General features: G+C 39.3%; 1 protein-coding gene across 1 annotated transcript in view; it reads left to right on the top strand.

Annotated features, from left to right (window-relative positions):
• Positions 1–23438, top strand: part of BRINP3 (BMP/retinoic acid inducible neural specific 3) — a 218643-nt gene that overhangs the window by 116614 nt on the left and 78591 nt on the right. The window contains exons 5-6 of the mRNA XM_037069481.1: positions 17194–17299; positions 22050–22286. Coding sequence (XP_036925376.1) covers positions 17194–17299; positions 22050–22286 — 343 coding nt within the window. The remainder of the gene's footprint in view (positions 1–17193; positions 17300–22049; positions 22287–23438) is intronic.

Here is a 23438-nt window from a genome sequence, read left to right as displayed (position 1 = left end):
AATTTCACAGGGCTAGAGCATAGGCGAAAATGTAGAACTTTTCAAGCAGCATCAGTAAAGCAACCTTTAGGAAAGAAGGAAAAGAAGAAAAGAAAGAGCCGAGAAAAAAAAAGCGTTGAAGCCTTTACAAAATATGCCCATTGCAAATATTAGAGGGTAAGGACAGTAAGGAGCAGTTGGCAGTTTATTCTATATGTAAACTGGAATTTCACATTTATTCATAATATGCAGGAAAATCAGAAAACAGGAGGAATTTCAAGCTATAATGTACGTACTTTTAACTAAACAGAAGCGCCTGCCCTGTTTGTTATTGTTACGTAACTATGGTATGGATGCTGAAGCAGCTCTGAAAAATGTCTCTGGCTTCCCCAGCTGGCTTTTATCGTTCAACACCCTCAGAGCCCTTCGAGGGGCAGAATGACAGGTGTTCTAGTAAACAGGAAGGAAACACCAGACCCTCCTTTGGCAACAGCTTATTTTTATTAAGAATGTATGGTTGCTCTTTTCTTTTGTGATGATTCTGTGCACTGCGTTTCCTGCTCTGCAAAGCATCCAGATCCCCGCACAGCGGAACTAGAAAGATCCCATCAGTTTAACAAACATGGGAAGCTCTTTGGCAGAATGTCCTCGTCTCTGAAGGGCCTGCAGCACTGAGCTTGCAGGAGTGGGCATGGGGACTCAGCGCACATTTGTTAAATGCATTTGGTTGAATTTGTGAATTTCCAGCTGCCGGGAAAGAAGGTGCTTAGCAGGGACACATTTCTTCCCAAACTACGTGTAGATGGGCTAGATATCTGTTGTATATGTTTCATAGTGTATCTGATGGCCCCTCAGTAGAGAAAGTGTTCTACATTTACTGAAAGAATGGGAATTAATTTTTTTCAAAATCATCTTTTTATGAATCATCAGTGTATGAATTCAAAGAAAACCTGTATGGCTTTTCTCACGTTTAAGTAAAGTGAGAAAGTAAAGTGAGAAAATTTTACTTGGCATTGGAATAGGTGCATGGTTTAGGAGCTACCTGGATTTATTTTTTGGAAGAATTTATTTTTAGAACAGTTTTTGGTTTATGATAAAATGGACAGGAAAATGCATGAGTTCCCCTTATATCTCCGCCTTCTACACATGTGCAGCGTCCCGTATCAGTAGTGTCTCCTAGCAGATGAACCTATGCTGACACATCGTAATGACCCAGAATGCGATACACTCTTGGTTTTGTCCATTCTGTGGATTTGGACAAAAGTATAATGCCATATATTCATGATTGTGGTACCATCCACAGTATTCTGAGTGCCCCCAAAATGTGGGCTCTGCCCCTTCACCCCTCTTCTCCTCTGCACCACCCCAGCACCCACTCCCTGATTTTTTTACTGTCTCCACATTTTTAAATAAATGCTGCTAAATATTTCATTAAGTTCAATGAAAGAAATAAATATTACATTGTACTTCTCCCTGTTGTTCTGAAATCACTTCATCTACCTGTCAACAGATGATAACCAGCCATTGTTAGATGATACATGTTTTTCTAAGTTTCCAATTGCATTCCAGAGATAAATACTTGATTGAGAAATATCCTCCTATTTTCCTTTTCTCCATGTGTCTGTACCTACTTCCTGTTGCAGTAGGTCATATTATACCAGAAAAAGGCAGGAGAGCAGAACAGTGAAGAGCTCTGATTCTTTCTTTTTAAAAATATTATTTATTTAGTTTAGAGAAGGGGGGAGGGAGGAGGAAAGAAAGGAAGAGAAACATCGGTGTGAGGAAACATTGATCAGATGCCTCTTGTACATACAAGCCCTGTTGGGATCGAACCCGCAACCCAGGCATGTGCCCTGGCTGGGAATCAAACTGGCGGCCTTTCACTTTGCAGGATGGGGCCCAACCAAGTTAGGGCCCAACACTGGTTAGGGCAGGGCTCTCATTCTGAAGACACATGCCCCTGGTTGGTGTCCCAGTTCACTATCTATTGATCATAGAATCTTGCTCAGATTAACTGTATTCTCTATCAGTTTAATCATCTATAAAAGGAATGTACTGATATTGTTACAGAACAGACACACCATGGCCCGGACTCCGGAGGGTGGTGTACTAATGCTGTCCTGACCACCTACTGGGCTCATCTATCCACCGCCAGAGGAAAGACATCTCTCAATGCCAGAGATTTGTGAAAAGGAAAGGAAAGGTTTATTTGAAGCTATACAGACTTGAAGTAGTGACCCAATGTCCCCATTACAATATCAAAGTCCTTTAGGATAACCACAAGTGCCCACAGTGCTTCCTCTCCCCCTGCCCTAATTTGGGGTATCATATCTCAGGAAAAGAAGCACATGTCCGTGTTTCAGGCTGCTGGCACTGTCAGCTGTGTCACCCTCCAGGCGGAATTTCTAATTACTCTAAAGCCATGTGGCACCTTCTCAGGGCCTACTGGCAAAAAGTTCTTTCACTCTTTTTCCAAGCAAAGTCTCTCCTGCTTCCCGGATCATGTGGCCAAAGGGAGCACCCCAAAGCCATGTGGGCCTCTTCTACCAGAGCTGCAGGGGCCTGCACTCTGGTCAAAACTTCATGGTTCTTTCCTCCACCAGAGCTGAGGAGAAGGTAGGGTTGCCACTCAGGCAAAGCCCAGTGTTGATTCTCTGCTAAAGCCACCTGGTGAATCTGTCCTTCTCATATGGCCGCGCGGGTCCCCACTCTGCCAGAAGTGCGGTATTCCTCTTCACATGGCTGCTGTGTCTGGGTTTTAAATCCCCACGCCAGTCCTCCTTTGCAGCCCCATTTCCGACTCCTCCAAAATTGGCTGCACTTGCCAGCATTCCTGTGTTATTCCAAGTTTACTGGGCTGCCATTGTGAGTCTGGGCAGGGGTGGCCCTGAGGCATGGAGCCCGTCATCTCCAAGCTCCCACACAGGCACTGCAACTCAGGGGGGCCTGCCCCCAGTTACGTGTTGGGTGGAAGTCACTTCCATCCCCCTGGCTCAAAGCAGGGCCACAGCTATTTAATATATCTGTGAAACCAGTTAAAGGTTATAGATATGTTAAATGAGCATTCTAGAGGTTAGCTGCAAAACTGTTGCTATGCAAAACAGCTGTCAATGGCCCTGCTCCATGTGTCCCTTCCCCCAACTGACACCTGTGGGAGGTGATAAGGGGTGAGGACATCTTAATATTTCCTGGACACCTTGAGTTCTGGACTCCATTCCAAATTCCTTTTGGGGGCCCCCCCTTGTCTGTGCCCTGTTACAATATCACTTATGTTATATTGCCATCATGAATGTTAAAAAATTTAATATATTTAAAGTTCCTAGAACAGTGCATAGCACATATTAATTGCTATATACATGTCAACTTGACAGATTAGCCTACAATTACAAGATAAGGCAGACAAATAGAGGACTCAGGCGCAAACTCTAATGCAGAAAAAACAATGTGAAACAGAGTAGAAATGAGTCAGGGTCCCCTTACCCTTAGCAGGAGAAGTCAGCTGGTACAAAGGGAGCCACATCAAGGGTACACAAAGGCAGGCTTGACTTGTTAGGACTACATTGCAATGCAATAGTCCTTTTATTGTAATTCATGAACACTCACTGAACCTAAGATGAAGGCTCACTTTCGGGTGAATTTCTGCATTTCCGCTTATAATGGAAGGCTGTTGGGAAAAGGGTTTGTACAACAGTCCAAAATTCTTCTTTCCAAAATTCAGGGAATAGAAGTAATTTGGAGGATGCCAAACTTAGACAACCTCCTTTTTTAAAAATAAGTGGTCAGTTCCGATTTTCACGTAGCTTTTTATCATTTATTATGGGTACTGGGATTACTAGGTCTAAGTGTTCATCACTCACTTCTTATCTTTTTAACAAAATACTCATTTTTTTTTCAGGACTCAGGGAGATAAGAGACAGTTTATTCTCCCTCCTCTTAAATTATAACAATTTTCAACTCATTGGAAAAATGAAAAAAACCCTAGGCAAGGTCATCTTCAAAATAAATTTTTCCTTGACTTTGCAGTATTTTAAAAAAAGGCATAAGGATGGTATAAGGAAAGAAATGACCTCTATACCAGTTAACTGTCCATGTAACCCAGTAAAGGAAGGGTATTGTCAATAAACTATTGTGCTTTCGAGATAATTTTTATTAATAGAAATGTTGACATGTATGAAACTATTTCAATCATCAGCCATCAACAGTGTTTTGATGAATCCCAAATATGTACAATATTTCCAGTCCCACCCTCAATCCAAGTCCCCCTCTGATTTTTCCAGTAACCTAAAATGTTTTCCTCTATTTATCATGATTTTTAATCAAATTCAAAGGTTAGAAATAAGCTCTTCGCATGCCATTCTCTACATTTCTTCTTTATTTCTAAGCCGTTGATGGGGTCTGTTGATTTCGCTGGTTCCTCCCCTTCCTTCCTCTAGGTTCCCGATAGGACTATAGTTCCGGCACTTCCCTCTATAGAGCCCCAGATCTGTTCTCCTTGACTTTATTTTCTTGCCTTTCAAATGCAGCCTGCAGACTGTCCCAAGAAAAATCCTCTACAATATGTCCTTGAACCAGACTAAAAAGTTGCTGGACACTTGGAAGGTTTCTCATTTCCCATTATATCTAATGGTCCGCAGATAGCAGTCTCTGTATTTGAATGACGCAGTGCCTCTCCTCAGTTCCTATTCAGTCATTTCCACAGTGACTTGAGTAATAGTATAAAGGAAACTGGGAAGGAAGTAAACAGAGATACAAAACCATCTCAGAAAGCCGGAGTGTAAATGAATGCAAAGATTTGACATGCTATTGGATATGCGTGTGAAGTTAAAAAAAATTGCAATTTTTCTTCTTTAACATTCTAAACCTTCACTATATTATTCCTACCTCTTAAAATGTGAACACTTTTTTTTTTTTGTCCAGGGAATTAATAAAGAAGGCGGAGCTAGGTTTAAAAAGTAATTTCTGATGTGCTATATAGCACCAAACTTATTTTATGCCACTTGCTAATGAATATTTTCCCCTTCACGCTCCTTAAGAGGAGTTCAAACTGTAAGTGATAAAAACTGACCAGTGGAGCGCTGGGCGTGGAGTTTCTATTTCAGATGGCGGCTCCTCTCTCCGGCTGGATTGTGGAAGGTGGAGGGAGGTTAAACTCCTCTTACATTTTAAAGTGCTCTTTCGAGTGCATTAACTTCCTAACATTTCTGCCCTGAAATGCTATACTAATTTGATATTTGTCCTGTATCATTTTTCCATCTACCCTACGCAGAAATCTGAGTTGACCTTAATTGTATTTTCTTTCCTTTTAAACTACAGTCTCCTTCGGCAATTTCTGGACGCCTAAATGGAAAATTTTGTCATTTTTAAAGTGATTGGATATTTTCTTTTAAATTTAGAGGCTTCTCCGAGAACTATAATAATCTTGTCACATTGAAAATATATAGCATTAGGCATGTGTGACTTATGTAAGGAGAAAAGGTTGGAGCCTGCTTCAGTTAAGTGCATGAGAAATGGACTTTCACCCTCCCATAACTTAAAACTGGCTAAAGCAATTTAGTTCAAACTCTCCAACAAGTTCACCTTTGGCCAGAGTTAAAGTTTGAAAAATCTCCTCCAAAATGGAATCACACCAGAGAAAATTATACCCTAAAAAGAAGATACAAGTTTAAACATTGTTTATTTTTTCGCTAAATATATAATGTTTCTACTTAATACAACACATTGTTTAATGCTCATTTTCATGGAAATCAATGCTAGTTTTTACAGTTGCTAGTTTTTAAATCTGAAGCATCCACTACTTAAATTAAATTTTTTTCATAAAATGAGTGAAACCATTTAATTACTTATAGTTGAATGAATGAAAGTGGCAGTTAAAGCAAAATATATGCATAATGTGTGATCCTGCAATTGCTAGATGCAATCAGTTTTTAATGCCCCATACCAGTCAAATTTGTACAAAAGTTTGCAGATCACCCCATTAATTTGCTCACTTGGTGAGTGTTTATTCTGTGTCTGTGATGCACCCAGCACTGCTAGGTGTCAGGCCTCTATAAATGAAAAGGCCATGACTTTTAGCCTGGAAGTATTTAGTCTGGTGAGACACATCAGTAGAGAGAAAAACAATGTGGCAAAAATAGCTTTACCTCAAGGACACTCGCTGGTTCTTGTCCGAGGGAACTGGTAAGAATATTCAGAAACATTTGATCTGGTCGTGAAGAATAATAGTAGGGTAGTCACGTGGGAAAAAAACCCAGACAATGGGTGGAAAGCTTTGAAATGCGAAAGAGTAAGCTATGCTAAGAAAATGGAGAGGATTTCAGTGTGTCAGAAGAATTCTGTGCCTGGTTAGTGAAAAGTGTTTACCCAGCTTATAATGACATGAATTGAGTTTTTTTGTTTCCCCCATTGCTTTAGCTTTTCCCAATTTTTTACCCATGTCTTTAGTACACCCTTTTCCAAATGAGTTTGTGGCTTCTGTGATAATCGAGGAACAATGTTTTCTCCCTTTGATGTTGGCCCTGGTCATGTGACTTCGTCCATGGGATGTTGATGGACAGGGCACATAGACTTGAATTGTACTTTTGTGTTTGCACTTCTGTCCTCCAGCTTCTGTCACTGTCACATGAGCAAGTCACTGGGCAGTTGCCAGAATGAACGCCCTGGAGCAAACCCACGCTCCTTGCACAGCTGGGAGCTCATGCTCAACACCAGGGTAATCAGGTGGGGGAGGCAGACCAGCCACTAAGAGTTCATCGGAATCAAGCAGTTTCTACCAAGAAATAGTTGATTGTGGGATTGGGACAAAGTTAGTTACAAAACAGGAGAACAAAGCCTGAAGCTAATTAGGGTTCTGTAACAAATCCTCTGACATGTCCATGATTTAATGGTGGTCGTTGTTTGAATGGGACATCTATCAACATTATATCTCAGAAACGTCATTGCATTAGAAAGGTCCAATGGCATAGAAATAAGTTAGGATGTTAGTGCGGTTAATAATGGAAGAGTAGACAGAGGCTTTCACTAATGCAACAACAATAGAGAAACCAATAGCTTTGGAAACATAGAGTTTACATATTTCACACAAAGCAGTGGAAGGTATAGGGGAAGAAGCTAGAGAGAATGAAGGTGGATTTAAACCTGTGCCGTATGGTGGACGTGGTCCTGCCATGAATTTGATAGGGCATGACAGGACGCTGGGTTTATATACACAGAGCTAATAAACTCAGTCTGGGGCACAAAATACACAAGGCATTTGTGACAAACCCAAGTAGTAATGTATAAAATATAATTGCAATTATGGGTCACAATGTTCAAGGGAGGATCTAATGAGAGAATATCTGAGCATTTCCAATATACAGGTAATAAGTGAAGAGATGGGAGTGGACAACATCAGTCACAGAGAGCTTGCTGGTCAGGAAGAGACAGGGGCATTCTGGGAAGATGGCAGTTTAAAGAGAGAACTGATTTGCTCTGGTCCGACCTGTTCATCTCTCCCGAGGTCGATAGGCTTAGGTGCCCACTAGAAAACAGGCCCTGGGTAGTATAAGAAGTTTCTGAAGCATTTTTTCCCCAGTCTGGCCCCATTGCTTTGTAAAGTCTTTATTTTGAGTATAAGAAGGCAATTGACCCTGGGGAGGATGGAGTGGGCAGAGATGGCTGGTCCCCTGTGAGTCTAGCCCTGTTCCCCTGACCCTCAGGAGCCGAAGAACAGTGGAATACATGGGCAGAGTTCATCTAGTCCAGGCATGAAAGCACCTTGGGGTGGAGAAGCTAAATCTTAATAGCTTCACAGAGAACTAATAAGCTACCACAATTCCTTTTAAGCTCACAATTTAATTGTGTTGAACAGTCTTCAGCTACTCTCAGGACTGCAGCCGACAAAGTATTTCAGCAGTGGAACTGGAGTCCCAATGGGGAAACATAAACCACCCCCAAGCCACCTAACAGGGGCCAGGACAGAAAAAGGAAGAGCCAGGGGAACGTTCATTCTCAACTTCTAAAGAAATTCAGACGCCAGAGAAAAGTCTTGAAAACTTGACAAATACAGCTCAGAATGTGTTGCTCTTGAGAAAAAGTTTAACAATTAATGGAGAATTGTCACAAATAAAACATTTATAGAAAGTACATCTCAAAATTATAGGAATGAAAAGAAAGAAAAAAATTCAAAAGCTGAAGTTGGGATTGAATATAGATGACATATCAAGCAGGCACAGCATCTGAATATGTAGGAAGTTTATAAAAAGAAAAAAGTACACAATAAAAATGGAATAAAATTTATAAACTCCAGGAGGAAAACAGTTTCAATTCAGATATTATCTCGCTGTGAAACTGTTCAGTAACAAATCTATGCAGCTTGCTTTCCCGACTTGCTAATTAACCACAGACTTGCAGAGAGACTACTGTGCTGGCGAGAGACACAATTGTTATATCAATGAATGAAATCACATTTATACTGATGTAGGGGAAGGGGGCACCCAACCTAAAACAAGCGATGTGGCACCACAACATAATACTACTGATAGAGCAGCTCATAGACTCTCATCAGGCCCCATAAATACAGGATCAAGTACCCACATACTCAATATGGTATCACGTAAGGACTACTTGTATGTCAACTGAGCCAAGGGAAGTTGACCTAATAATTTATTATAAAAGGCAGATTAGTCCTCTTCTTTTGAAAATCTTTCATAGAAAATAATTAAAACAATATTTTAAAAAAATAGAATCAAGGTTGAGTCATTTAGAATAGATCACTTATGAAAGTTTCTCCCTACTAATGCTACGTGAATGACATATGCGTGAATAGGGATTTTCTTTTCATCTTTTAGAAAAGGGGAAAGCATAAATCAAAATATCAATAAGATAGTCACTGAAGCATCATTTTCTCTAAGATTTTTAAAAATGATGGTAATTAGTGTTCAGTGTGGCTAAGAGTTCACCTTGTTGTATGCTCAAGGGGCACCTGTAGAATGTCAAAGTGAACAACTTTATAACCACGGTGCCTCCAGGGCGTGTGGGTTGGCTTGGGACTTCGCTATGAGAAAGGCTTGTTGCCAGTAGAGTGTCGGGAAGTTGCTGCAGGGCCCTGGCCTCTGCAGGAGGTAAATGGGAGGAAATGATACGGAGGAGAGGAGGAAGTGGGGGAACGGTAATGGAGGAGGAAGACAAGAAATGCAGAGAGTCCACACTGGATATGGATTATTTTGTTTCTAAATTTTTTAATTCTAAATTAAGTATTACAGGAAATATACAAATGCATCCTTAAAAAATTGCCAAACTTCTAGTCCTTTCCACTTTGTTATGCCTCCATTATTTATTATAATGTATTGTCTAATTAATAGGTATAATCCTCAGGCTCTGTTTCAGCTAAAAAATGGGGTAAGGGCAACAATGCATAATGCGATCACAGTATTGCTGAGCGATTTGCCCAATGTATGGCTTTTTTCCTTGGCTCCTTAGAATTTTATTAGTACACATGGAATTCATGTAGACAGTAAGATTCCTCTTTCTTTAATATCTTTTTTTGTTTAGTTAAAGCCATCTTAGTGCTGAATTTGAATGATTTTTAGTTGCTAAAGAATTTGGATGCATCCTAGCTTTTTTGTGAGTAAAAAGATAGAAATGACCATTAAACTGTGTCTGTAATGGCCAAGAAACAAGAAATCCACTTCTGCCTTTCTGATGATACTCGAGACTGCCGAGTTTTGACGTGGTGTGCTTCTCTGGCTTGTTTGATTGGGTGACACATCGAAGCATACGTCGGCTTCAGAGTGAAAGAATGTGCGCAGACGTTAACTCTTACCATAAAAAGATAAATGAAGACAGAAGCGTTTGCTATGTGTTTATGGAATTCAGAAATAGTCAACGCTCATGAAACTTTAAAAGACTGTAGTAAAAAGTTTTACATTTTCAATCATAAGCAATACGCATGGTTTAATAAACAGTTCAGAATAGTCGTAGTACGTAGGCAATTTCAGGAGAGTAATACAACATTTTGGTAGAAGTATCTTTTTGGAAATAGAAGAGTAGGCACTGTGGGGGATGCCAATGTACTATACTGACGTCTAAATTAAAGATGTTTAAAAACATTAACAGTGAAATAGTGTTACTAAACATGTAGCACAAAAGGAGTTCTGTCTAAGCAGGTACCCGGCTTTGGTGCCCTGGTGTGGCAGAGCCCTGGGTGGCTGGCACTGTGACGAGTGACTGATTGTCCCAGCCTGTGCCTCATGTGCACTCCCGGCCAAGGTCGATTGGCACGACTCTTGATTCTTCCACTGTCTTCCTCTCACGAGGGGATAGGTGCTTGCACTCCAGCACTTGACATTCACACCTGCACATTCATAGTCACCTCATCCAAAGGAAGGAAAACATCATTCGGTTGAGAGGAACCTCAGCTCACAGGTGACCCCTTGACCGAGACTCCAGGTGAGTCTTACCTGGGCAGTCTGGGTGGATCTGGAAATACATCAATGCAGCAAATTGTGCAACAGCCATTAGTGAAAGTGTGCGGCTCTGTTTAGGGTGACCCTTTGCTCGCTTATCCTGATGACAGAGCCATTAGCTGAATCGTGGGTTAGAGTCTCTCCCAGCTCTGGTGTGCTCCCTCTCCTGTTTCCTTGCTCCTTCCATTGAAGAGAGAGAACACATCAACTCTGAAGAATAGCTTGAAGTGGTTGGATCTAGAGGGACAGAAAGGGTTTGGGGAATAGAATAAGAAGAACCATAGGGAACAGCATGTGCACAGTCCTTTGCAAAGGGCAATCTCTCTCTCCGGGGGAGAGGCAGTACGGGCTGAGGATGCTCTGCTAATTCCATTGTTTCAGTGACTTGACTACGTCACATGTAGTCTCTCATATGACTCCTACTTTGGTGCTTCCATCCATTGCAGATAGCCGGCAATGTCGTTGTTGGAAATGATTACAAAACACTAGCAGTTTTATGGGATGGTTTATATAAGCTCCACCAAATAGTATTTGTGTTCAGGACTTGGATCCTGAAGTATTAGTTGCCCTTGCATCTCCAAGCGTGTGGTCGTTTTACAGAGATTCAATAAACTAAAAGGCAATGGTGATTGCAATTCGTAGAATAAACGATAAAGAAAGTAAAAGCCCTCAAAATATTTTACTTCTTCTGTTTGCTTTCATTTCTAAAATAAATGTAGTGTTGTAAACATTGCCCTGAAATACATTTATTTTTTATGTGAAGCGCCAGAAAAGAACCTGTGGTTCCTGAGTTCTGAAAACGTGATTCCTCTGGGCAGGCGTGGTGGCAGCCTGGCCCACTGTGGCAGTGACAAGTGTAGTGACTGCCTAATAACTCCCCGGAGCATGGACAGCAGGCCAGCGCCCTGAGCCGGTTGCGATCTGTATTTGTTATTTGTAATGCCCCGAGGCAACGAAGCTTCACCGCTTCCCTTATTAATGCTACATGCATCAGAAAACTTAGCCAACTCGAGGGTGAAAATGAGATTCTATAGCTTCTATCTAATGAAGCCCAAAGTCACCCCTGATGCGACATCATCATTTATAGGCATCGCAGACGGAGCTTTGATAGAAACGTCGGTTTTCTAAATGTATGTACATTGTACTAGGGAACCCAGAGAAAGCTTTGTTCTTGTTTTGACACTGAGTTTCCTGCAATTGCTGTGATTTTAGGCTCGTGTTATTTCAAAATATCATCTGTAGGAGCGTGCGTATAGATCTGGCCTCTCTGAGACCAGCCAAGAGCAGGCATTGATGTCCCTCGGAAATCGTGGTCTCTGAACAAAGGGGTCCTGATGTTGTTCAGCAGCCTCGTTGTGACAAAATTGTGTCCAGCTTACCTTGTTCCATGGCACCCTGAATAGACGCTTTAAGAATCTGAGCAAACTTCTCTCTTCTAGCCCCACATGGAACTTGATATTTTAATGTGTGTTCAAGGGAGCAGGCATACCTTTCCTCCTTAGGGTGATCTGGGGCAGTTTGTGGGTGACGTGCATGTGTATTCTTTGCATCAGACCACTTATGGAGTATGGAAAAAACAGGTCAGTCATTGTAACCACACCTGAGCTCACGGCGGCAAGTACAGATGAACCCTGCACCAACACAATTGCTCTCCAAAGAGCACACGCTCTGTTTTGTCCCTAAATAAAGTGTGAGCTCTGTCTTTTGTGTTCCTCTCCTCAGACCTTCACAGCTTAATTCACATACTCTGTTTTGGCAACAGTATTTCTCATTTCTTAGAGTTTACAATTTATAGTTGCAGTGTTTATTTTGTACATGTTTTATGGATACACCTTAGTATTGTTTATAGTCATACTCTTTGCCCTCATGATTCAAGGATCACTATCCCTCCAGTAGTTAAGTCTCTAAAAAGCTTTAAAAAGGCAACCCTAGAATAAATGGTTGTGATAGTTAAATTATAGGAAATGAAACTAAGGAACATAGTTTTCAATATAAAGGCATTTGCACAGATAAATAATTCAACAATTCAGCTTTACATTGAATTTGATTTGTGTACTTTTTATGTGAAAATATGAGTCATCTTGGCATTGACTGTATATCATGAACTATTTTAAACTTCCATTAAATGGTTGGAGCAGGTTCAAGAAGCATTGACAATGTCAACTATACTTTAAATTATGGTATTAATTGTGTATAATGCACCAAATGCAATGCTTGTTACTGTGTGGAGATGCAAAAAAGCTTCGCAGTGATACACTCTGTATTTTTCACTTGGGGACATGCAGCATTTTATAGCTGAATCTGCACTTTTCTCACAAAACTTACTGTAAGTAATAAAATAATTCTTAAAATTAAGTATTACATGTATATCGATATGACTTTTATTTCCATGTGCTTCTCAGATTAACAGTATGTCACGAGTTGATTTCTAAGTTAAATATTCAATCCCAGAAATACTGCGGTGTGTAGAACTAGGCTTGAATTGAAATGGCAGTTTGAGATTAGTGCTTAGTAAAATGTTGAAATAAGATGTAGTGACCAACAGAGAAAAAAGCTGATAAGAATATTTTTAAACTTAGTGTTCCCATATGAAACATTATATATCTTTATAATTTCTAACTAGTAAAGTAACTTATAATTAATTATCATATAAGTAATTATATAATCTCTCTCATAGTTTAACCATATAATTATTATATGCACTTATTACATAGTTACATATATAAAATTGTTTTAGCTTCATCATATGATATAATCATCAGGTATTAGTTTTAATATACTTTCTTTTAACATCAACACTTTCAAAATATCTTCCTTAGTTTGATAGCTTTAAGCATATGCAATTATAAAAGATCCTATATATGTAAGAACAGAAACACGCATGCTATCAAAACTTGTATTTCAGTTTTTAGAAGTCTAGTGCAGAGTGATATAAGAATGTATGGGCTTTTCTATTTCAGAGCACTAATAAATTAATACTTGGAATAAAATCCAGTTCATTTGGCCTTCAATCAAGGTATATTAACAAGCACATTTATAGCAATATTTATTGTTCATGACAATGACCCAAGATGCTACACCATTCTAATTGACTTATACATCAATCCAGACCAATTAAATTGTGCTTTGCCGTAAATTTATTGCATGAGAAAGAGACAGAATGGATGGGGCTGAATTAGATTGATCGAGGCAAGCAGAGTTTCAAAAGCTTAAGCATAGAGATTAGAAAGCCAGTATGATTTCTTGAATGGGTATTTGATTTACACGAGCCAGGAGGTTCAAGTCCCAGTCGCAACTCTCATTTCCCTTCCAGGACACCGAGCTACCTGGACAGGGCCTCCCTGGGGCCAGGTACTGCAGCCGTGTCGTGAGGTGGGTGGGCGGGAGCAGCGTGTAGCTGGCTGACCTGTAGACATTCATATAGGCTGGCCCTGCCGCGTTTTCTTCAAGAGGTTCTCCAAGGTGTGCACTAAATAAACTAGCATTCTTTTGTAATAAAGATTTCTAACTAAAATTCAATGTTTATCAATTTAGTTCCCTGTTACCGAGTTCCTACCACGTGTCAGGTAATTCTGGATAGAGACTTTACAATTAAATATGGAAAGAAGTTAAATGGAAAGAGTTGATGGTAAAGTAATTTTATAATTGCTGTAATAAAACAGAAGGAAAACTTTATGGTAAGATAAATCAGTAAGAAACTGAAAGATCAGGAGGGCTTTAACATCCTAATTCTTGGTATATTTACTTATTGACAGCGTGTGCCTGTGTCTGCTTAGGAGATCCTCAAGTTTTTACTCTCCACCACCGTCCACCCCACCCTGGGTTCCACAGGATGGCTAGTGGGGGCTGGGGCAGGTCCTTCTTCAGGTCCTCTGGCTCTGGTACTACCCCAGAGGGTAGGTTCCATCAGCTAGTTGCCCCGGAGGCAGGCTGGCACTGATAAGAACAGAGTGCTCTGCGGTATTTAAAAATGGTTTCTTTTCCTCTCCCCTGTGGAAAGCAAGAGGAGATTTTCCTCCAGTATGTACTGTGGAAACCTGGTTGGACCCTAGGGGTAGTTCTCGGAACATTGTAGGGAGTCTTGTTTGGACCGTTGGGATTTTGAACCACCTAGGACGTATCCACATGGACCCTCCAGCAACTCGTGGGTCATGGGTCAGATTATGGGGGTGAGGGAGGCTTTTGTTCTTGAGTCTCGGCCCTGGGCAGAGGAGACTTCCAGTCGTCTCCTGTCTGTCCCTCCAGGATTGAGGGCAGCTGGTTACCCTGTGCCTCGTCTATCAAGGATTCAAGAATTGCTGGCTTTCAGTCTGTTCAGGCTTTGATTTGATAGGACTGAGTGGCAACTTCTAAGCTCCTTACAGGAGGAGCCAGAAGCCAGAAACTCACTGGAATTCTTTATACATTCTGGGTATGAGCCATTTGTTGGGTATATCAATTACCAGTATGTTAACATAACTTTAACAAAGAAAGAACTAGTAAAATGAATAACTTTTGAGGAAAACTTCATACAATAATGCATCTTTTTCAAAAACAATGATCAGTCTTTATACTGAATGAGGAAACACTCTATCAAAACAGCAATATGAGCCAATATGATTGATGTTCTCCAGTTTAGTGTCATTCTGAACACACCCCAAAACGGCTTTTAATGTGTGTGAAGTGATTAAAGAACAGAAATGTTATTTCTGGAAGAAAGGCATTTTGAGGGAAATATGGTCCCAGTTAAAGACAGTAGGCAACAACGGGTGATGCAGTTCGCCCAGGTGTGGGTGCTACTAACACATCCTGCTGGTCCCCTTTAGTGCAGCCTCCATGCATTCCTCTTGCTACGCTGTGGGGCGGGAGCATCTCCTCTTAAGTACTGATGCTTCTTCTGCATTATCTAGGGAGGAGGCAGGTCTTGGGGAGAGCTCACTACACCCAGAAGGAAGGCTCTCTCTCTGGGCAAAACTCTGAATGAGCTATATTGTACTTACCGATATTCTCTTGTTTTACATCTATAATCAATGGTGGTGCAAAATTATTCCAAAGCTACTTGGATATACCCTAATATAATTCTGAAGCTAATGGAATACAATCATTTTTTAAAGAAGAATGGGGCTATAAAAAAGTAACATCCATGGCATTTTGGTGCTGTGAGTGAGGGATGGCCCTGAACAGCAGGCATTCACACACTCACATGTGTTCATGTTTGGTAAGGGGATGAGAACCAATACATAGAGATGGGGAAACAAAAGGCTGTGACACTTTGGGCTGGTAATTTATGTTATTTTTTTGCTTGAATTTTTATTTATTTTGAATTTGCCAGTCTAAGGGAAAAGAGGTCTGTGTCCCTGACTAAATAGTCAGGTATTGCCGTTTTCAAAAATTCTCGTGGCGCACTGGTTGAATGTTGCTGGAATAGATGATATTCCATGAACTTAAAGAGCTTGCATTCTCACGAGGGGACTCATCGGTAGTCATGATAAATGAGTGACGTAGGCAGCATGTTAGAAGATGCTAACTGCTATGGAAAAGTAGAACAAGCTAAGGAGAAGAGGAAACAGTGATGTTTGGAGGAGGGGAGTGTGAGAGGGTGTATTCCTTTTCAATGAGTTAGCCCACTACTTCTCGGAGAAAGACCTGTAACAAACATGTGGGGGAAGTACAGAGGTGAGCTCGGAAATAGGGGAGGAGCTCACCAGCTGTAGGAACCACGAGTCCGAATTTCGGACACATGAGGGTAACCAGCGTGGTGGAAGAACAGGAAGAAGCCAGTGTGGCCCAGGCAGGTGAACGAGGAAGCAAGCGGGGAGGGGAGCTGAGAGAGGAGACAGGAAGTGGGATAATATGGCTTCGTTTTGTCTTAGGAAGGGCTGGTTTGTACCCTGAGAGAGTTGGGAGGCCAACGTCAGGTTGTGAATGGCAGAATGGCGTGACCTGCACTGTTTTGCAAATATTCTGGTTGCCAAGAGGAGGATTTTTTTAAACACAAAGATTACACAAAATGCCTCAGCTTTAAAATATGTTTGGTTAAAAAAATATACCCTCAGGATCCATTTCCAGTCTCACATAATGGATTAAACTCTTCCTCATCTCCTGACTCAATCCATCCCAGGACGCTCGTGGAAAAACCCATCTACGATGTGCGATTCCACAATTAACTGCTAAGGCTGTGTACTGCAAAGCATGACTTTATACAAATGGTAAAATTATACCAGTGGAAATCATTAACGGCTGCGCTGTGTGGGTGTTTTAACAGGAGATTAATCTTGAGGGTAGGTAAAATCAATTAGTCAAAGTGGGGAACGGTGGGATGTGTGAGGAATATGTTGTAGAAGCGAGGAATTAGAACTAAGAAAGTCCAGCTGATTTTGAAGTAGAAAAATAAAATAATACCGTCAGTTTTTAGACAGTAGCATGGTAGGTGCTTCTGATTTATTGAGGGAAAAAGGAACTACCAAAAAACAATTCTTATGCATAGAGTCAAAACTTGGTCCCCTGCCTAAAGGGACATGCCCTCCCTTGTCATGCCTTGGCTAACATCGGTGACCTTAGGTGGGTGGTGCCTTGGATAAAAGAGGGCTTGCATTATTTGCCAGAAGATGTATTTCTGTCCCAAGGAGAGAAAAATGGAATTAAAGAGAGTTGCTTCCTCTGTGTTTAAGTGTGCGCACTGTTGCTGAATATGACGTCCTAGAGCCCTCAGTGATGCGACACCTACGTTGAACCCCAAGGAACATGGTAAAGTCTGACTTATATCATGAAGTCGATGTTTTCCTTTTGCCAGGTAACGGAAACACGGACAGGTCCTCTCGGCTGCAGTAACTATGACAACCTAGATTCTGTCAGCTCTGTTCTGGTTCAGAGTCCGGAGAATAAGATTCAGTTGCAAGGTATGTAGGAAGAGTCTTGTTAATTCTCTGTCCAGTTGCGATTGCATTCTTCTTCTTTTTATTATAAGTCATGTGTGCAATACTAGGCTGTTGAAATTCTCATAAAAGGACAATTTCCTAAGTTTTTAACTGATAGAAACATTCTAGACCGGGAGAAGAAAATGTCAAAATTCAATTTACTTCTTAAATTACGTAATCCATAGCAGTGGAAAATGTATCATGGTAGTGTTTGACTTTCCCACAGTAATCACTGTCTCAGTAAGTAGCAGTTTTTTCAAAGGTCTGTCTGAGCCTTGAATTTTTTCCATGGAGATTCTGGGCAAACTTCTAATTGTATTCATGCATCATGGAACATGAACTGTTGACCTTTGAAATATAAACATAGATGGCAGTTAAGGATATATTTGTCTTCTGACAGAAATGTACTGGAGAACATACTAACAAAATTGTTATCTGTATATTATTTCCACTATAAATATAGGTTATTTGATAATGCTAGTAATTACCATCTTTTTCCATTACTACATTTTCGAGCTAATTTAATAGGGGATGTTTAAAATAATAACTTTTGACAAATATATACTCTTTTCAAAATGCTTATGTGATGTATAGTGCTCATTCAAATAGGGAAAGGTCATGAATGAATATGGACTAGTTTGAAGAAGTTCAGAAACACATTTGTGATGGTACATTGCCGAAATAATGTTGACCAATCAAAGGAGTAATTCTGAATTGTTCTTCCTAGTATACCTTTTCTAACTGCATATATTATATCTCTGTTTACAATATTCAGTTTTAGATAGAGATACACGAAAGTTGTAGAAATTGTGCCATTCTTTCTCAGTGTTCAATGTTGAAAAGTGTTAACAGCCTTGATTTATTGAAATTTAGTGTAAGGAATAAATGAATGACATTCCTTTTGAATTGTATAAAATTTGCAAGGAAAGTACTTTAAAGTTTTGAACTTTAAATGCTCTCCGATTTATAATGATCCATTTTAGATTGAGTTTTGTTCTAAATATTTTACAAATATTTCCTCTAAATAGAAATATAGTATACAATATTACTTGTGATTTTCTACTGCTTACTCCTTTCTACAAGTATGGATTAACTCTCCATCAGAATGTGAACTTTCATCCAAGAGGACACAAACATTTATATCAAATTTATATTTATTTCAATTGATTAATTTTTAAAATCCCTTAGCACAGTTAATGGGTTCTTACTGTTTGGAAATCACTGCGCTCAGCTTTCAGAGTATTGTATTGTACACACAAACTTCAGTCACCTGTATGTCTTGGAAAAAATTAACACCAGGAATACATGAAGCAACACATCCCTATATTTAACTATGTATCTATTCTTTTCGATTTATGCAATTTCTGCCTCTTTACCTTCTACCCTTTCTATTTGCCATGTTTGCATGTTTCATTGTCTGTTGCAGCTTTGTTTGTGTACCTTGTTGATACAAAGACCTTTCCAAAAACAACCTTAGAAAATGAGTATTGACACTCTGGACTTCTCACGTACGCTGTCTTAGATTTCATGTGCTTGTATACTTAGAGTCCAGTCATCATGCTGATTCACCTTTTCAACCTCCCCGCCTTTGCTTCTTTGGGCAGAAGGCAAAGCATTCACTCATTTGGGAGCAATGTCACTATAAATACATTTCTTTCAAGCACACCCAAAATTATGGGTTATTGTTTATAGCATTTGGAAAAATAAGTGCATCCAAATAATTTTTTATTAAGTTACACCATATGTCTTTGCATTTTTTTATATTTTGTTAGTGATTTACTTAGTTGGCTGAATGGATGGATACAGATGGATATTGATGATATAGATGTAGATAAATAGATACATTTCTTTGTGTATGTTGTATTGTGTTTTGAAATGAAGCATGAGGTAAAGTAGTAGAAGCAGTGTCTGGTCCTTTAGAGAGCTTCTGAAATCAAATAGGTTATTGAGAGGAGTCTGGAATCAAGATGGCTTTTTAGTATCAGCCTTATTCTTTCAAGCCTTGTTCATTCTCTTGTAGAAGAAAATGAATGGCTCCTGAAGTAGCATTTTTATCAGAGCAGAGAAAGCATCAATATGAATTATTGACGGTAACAGCATTAGGCAACAATTTTAGAACAAAACTTCATGACTTAATCATCTCCGTGAGAATTAGCATTCAGAAATGGGATGTCAAATTGCTGCACATTACATTACTTTTGACTGGAAACAAAAGAAATGGGGTGATTTCTGGCAGTGAGTAAACTGGATTTACTTGCTTCTTTGACCTTGAAATCTGGCTTTGCACAATTAGGTGACAGAGCAGACATCTTTCAAAAACTGAAAGAGCTATAGCTACCACTCCAAATTATTGATATAAAATTGATTTGATATATGACCAAGAGTAATTAGTTCATAGAAAAGTATCAGCAATATATATACATATATATATACATATATATGTATATACATACATATATATATAGAGAGAGAGAGAGAGAGAGAGATTAATGATATTCTACTGTTTTCAGCCCTTATGAATTTAACAAATCACAGAAGGTAGCTTTGAGTCAAAGGGTACTAGAAGTAATTAAAAGTCATTTATTAAATTTTAATAGTAACTTTTTGGTAAAATTCCCAGAAATTGAGACAGTGAATGAGCCATGTAACTGACTAATAAACACTCTTACAGACCAGTTGGTTTCTACTGTTTCATTTCAACAAAATTGACACAGTACAAGGCTATTGCCATATAGAATATTTACGGTAAATTTTAACAATATATTACTGTGCAGTATTTTTTTTGCTTTTAGTAAAAAAAGAATGATATGGATTTATGAAACTTTGGTTCACTATTTTGTCTATTACTATATCAATGGAAGAAATTATCTCAGAGCTGACATATGTAAAAATGAAAAGTAGAAAATGATTTGTATCAAACTAATTTATATTGATCTATATTTCTAGCAAAAAAGTACATAAAGTAATTAACAGCATGAACACATAACATCACGGCCAGTGGTCCTCTGGTCTTTTTTACTCTTTATCTTGCCAGACAAGCATGTGTCAAATATGTTCCAACCTGTCTTTTTTTTATGAAAAGTTATTAATCTTATGAACACAGTATAAGATTTGGCTTAGCCAATTAATCCTACCTAGTTAATTATATGTATTCCAACTCTACTAGTTATTTAAGTATTATTATATAATATTAGTATGTACATATTTCATTTTTCCTAAATGCATTGCAATTACCTTTAGAACAAGGATACATCTCAGTTGTCTTCATATTTTCACTTTGCCTAGCAATTCTCTTCCAAATGCAGGCATTCAATTAATGTTATATTTTTAGGTGAAATAAAAATACATGGTAATGTGACTAATAAGTCCTAAGAATACTTTTCCCAACTAAAGTATGGGAGAATTAATCTGAAAGAATGAAACAGGTACAATTATCAAGATATGGTCAAAGTAATTTTTTCCCCTAAGTGTTAATTCTTTGTTTTTATTAAGTGAACCTCACAGATAATTGTTAAGGGTGAAGCATTGATTTTTGTTGTTGTTGTTAGAAAAAAACATAAAAGTCATAAAAATCCAGTTTGGTACTAAATAGCAATTATGTATTGGTCAAAATTTTCCTTACTATTATGTTTATTTTCATGTACTGATTACTTTGAATGTTTAGACTTTTTCTAAATTTTTTCTGCGTAGCAGGAAATGCTGAAATTAAAACTCCATTTCCCTGAAATATCGTAATACATCTAAAACCAAGAGAGACCCCCAAATATTAATCTCATGGCCTTATTTTCATTTTTGACATTTTTTTCTTAAAAGAGAGCAGCTTTCCTAAACTTGCATTAGAAACGTAATGAACTGCATCACTGGGGCCATGTTAGCACCTGACAAGGAAATGAACTGGAAATGGCTAAATTAGCTCATCTGCTTTCTGTAGTCAGTCTCCGTGATCACTCCTGAACAGTATCGAGATAAATTATGTGTTGTCGATGCCATGAGATAAGCATTAGCAGCAGCCTTCTGTAACTCATTCATCAATGCACCAGCCCATTGTACGATGATATTTATGTAGATGTGGGATGATAAGTCTGGGGAAAAAAAAAGAAAACAGCTTGAAACCAGGTGGCACAAAATCAATGCTTGCCTGTCTTTTCAAAGGTTGACAGGCTCTATCTGCCTGATGGAAAAATAACAAAATATTCTGATCAAGTAAGTCAGAGAGCCAATCAAATAAATTTAAAAATATCAGATAGTCTGAGGGATTAAACACACCTATACTTTCTGGGACTCTTTTTTCTTTAATCCTCACTCAAAGACATGCTTATTGAATTTTAGAGAGAGAAGGGAGGAAGAGAGGGAGAGAAACATGGATCAGTTGCCTCTTGCACGCACCCTTGCTGGGGACCAAACCCTCAGCCTAGGGATGTGCCCTGACTGGGAATTGAACCTACGACCTTTTGGTTTATGGGATGACACTCCAGTCAACTGAGCCACAACAGTCAGGGCTGTGGGATTCCTGAATAGTGCATTCCTGAACAGTGCATATATTGAAAAGAATTATAAATATTTGTAATTTTGTGGACTTAGGTAATTTTCTAGTGATAGTTTTCAGTATGCACCAATCCATAACTTGATGTGCTGAGTTTTTGAACTTTTTTGAATATAAATATTCATAATAAATATACTATGCTCTTATTTTTTTATCCAAGTAAACTTGTTTATGTGTTTGTTCTTTAAGGGCTGCAAGTTCTCCTTCCAGACTACCTTCAGGAGCGTTTTGTACAAGCAGCTTTGAGCTACATCGCCTGCAATTCCGAGGGAGAATTCATCTGCAAGGACAATGACTGCTGGTGTCAGTGTGGCCCCCGATTTCCAGAGTGCAACTGCCCCTCCATGGACATCCAGGCCATGGAGGAGAATCTGCTTCGAATAACCGAGACGTGGAAGGCCTACAACAGTGACTTTGAGGAGTCAGGTAAGACGCAGATTTCTACATAACGCTTCATCTTTGCCAAATGAACGACGACATTGAAAAGGTCATTTCACCACTTCGGAAGAACTATTACATTCTCAGAAGGGATTTCATTTGATTTTTTTATTATCATCCTTTCAGATGGGCACATGCATTGGCTTATTAATGGTTATTCAGTATCTCACTGAAAACATTGGTGCTTTGTGTATTACATGTACCATGGACACAAGAACGTAATCTGCTTTTGAGCTCATATATGAGTCATGTTTTGCTTTTCTCAATACAAGAATTTATCAGGAGACATTTCTGCTACCTCTTTGATCCTTTACCACATATTCTTAGGTGCCTGAGAAATAAAAAGTCTGGGTATGGGGTAGGCCCTTGAAAATAAAATAGGCAAGGTTGGAGAACCCCAGAGAGAATGATGAGTTGATGGTGAGTTTCTACAACTATTTTTCACCCGGGAACACATTTATCAATTCCGGGCCACATTGGAAGCTGAGGATCTAGGATTAGCCCCTAGAAAATGTCACTGTGCTGGGACAGAGAAACCAGACAAATATTTTGTGATCCCAGTAGACTGAATTGAGAAAATGGAGGCTGGGAGGATTTAAATGCACAACCAGCCTGCTCTGTAAGACATTTGCCTCGTCTTGAATTTCTCTGTGGCAAATGACTGAGAGATGAACTAAAGACCTCTGAATGAGAGAGGTGCATGTCCTGCAGTGATACAGGCCAGAAGAGCAGGTGCTCACCAGGTCCTTACATAGCAGCCCAGAAGTCCAGACCCTAAAGACAGGGAGAAATAGAGGTCACTTGGGTCCTATGTAATCATAGCCCAACACTTAGACGGCTCAAATCCTCATCCAGTGGAACTGATTGGATGATTCTAAGATCAACTCCCGAGACTGTCTGGGAAATATGAAGAGACTGGCCTCTTGAGGATGGAAACATTTTCTCAGGACTCTGTGGTCTTTGTTTTTTGTTAATGAAGGACACAAAATCCTAGTTTACACCACATGAAAGCAGGCAAGACCTACGCCCAATAGCAAAGACAAAACAAATCCATCACTAGGTGGAGTTGACCCAGATATTGAACTTAGTAGAGAAAATTTTCAGACAATTATTTTTTAAATCTACAAAGAAATGAAGGAA

This window comes from Sturnira hondurensis, unplaced genomic scaffold (genome assembly GCF_014824575.4).
Source record: "Sturnira hondurensis isolate 20B ecotype Veracruz unplaced genomic scaffold, ASM1482457v3 Scaffold0018525, whole genome shotgun sequence".
NCBI lineage: Eukaryota > Metazoa > Chordata > Mammalia > Chiroptera > Phyllostomidae > Sturnira > Sturnira hondurensis.
Note: the sequence above shows the minus strand (reverse complement) of the source record. Positions and strands in the feature narration are given on the sequence as shown.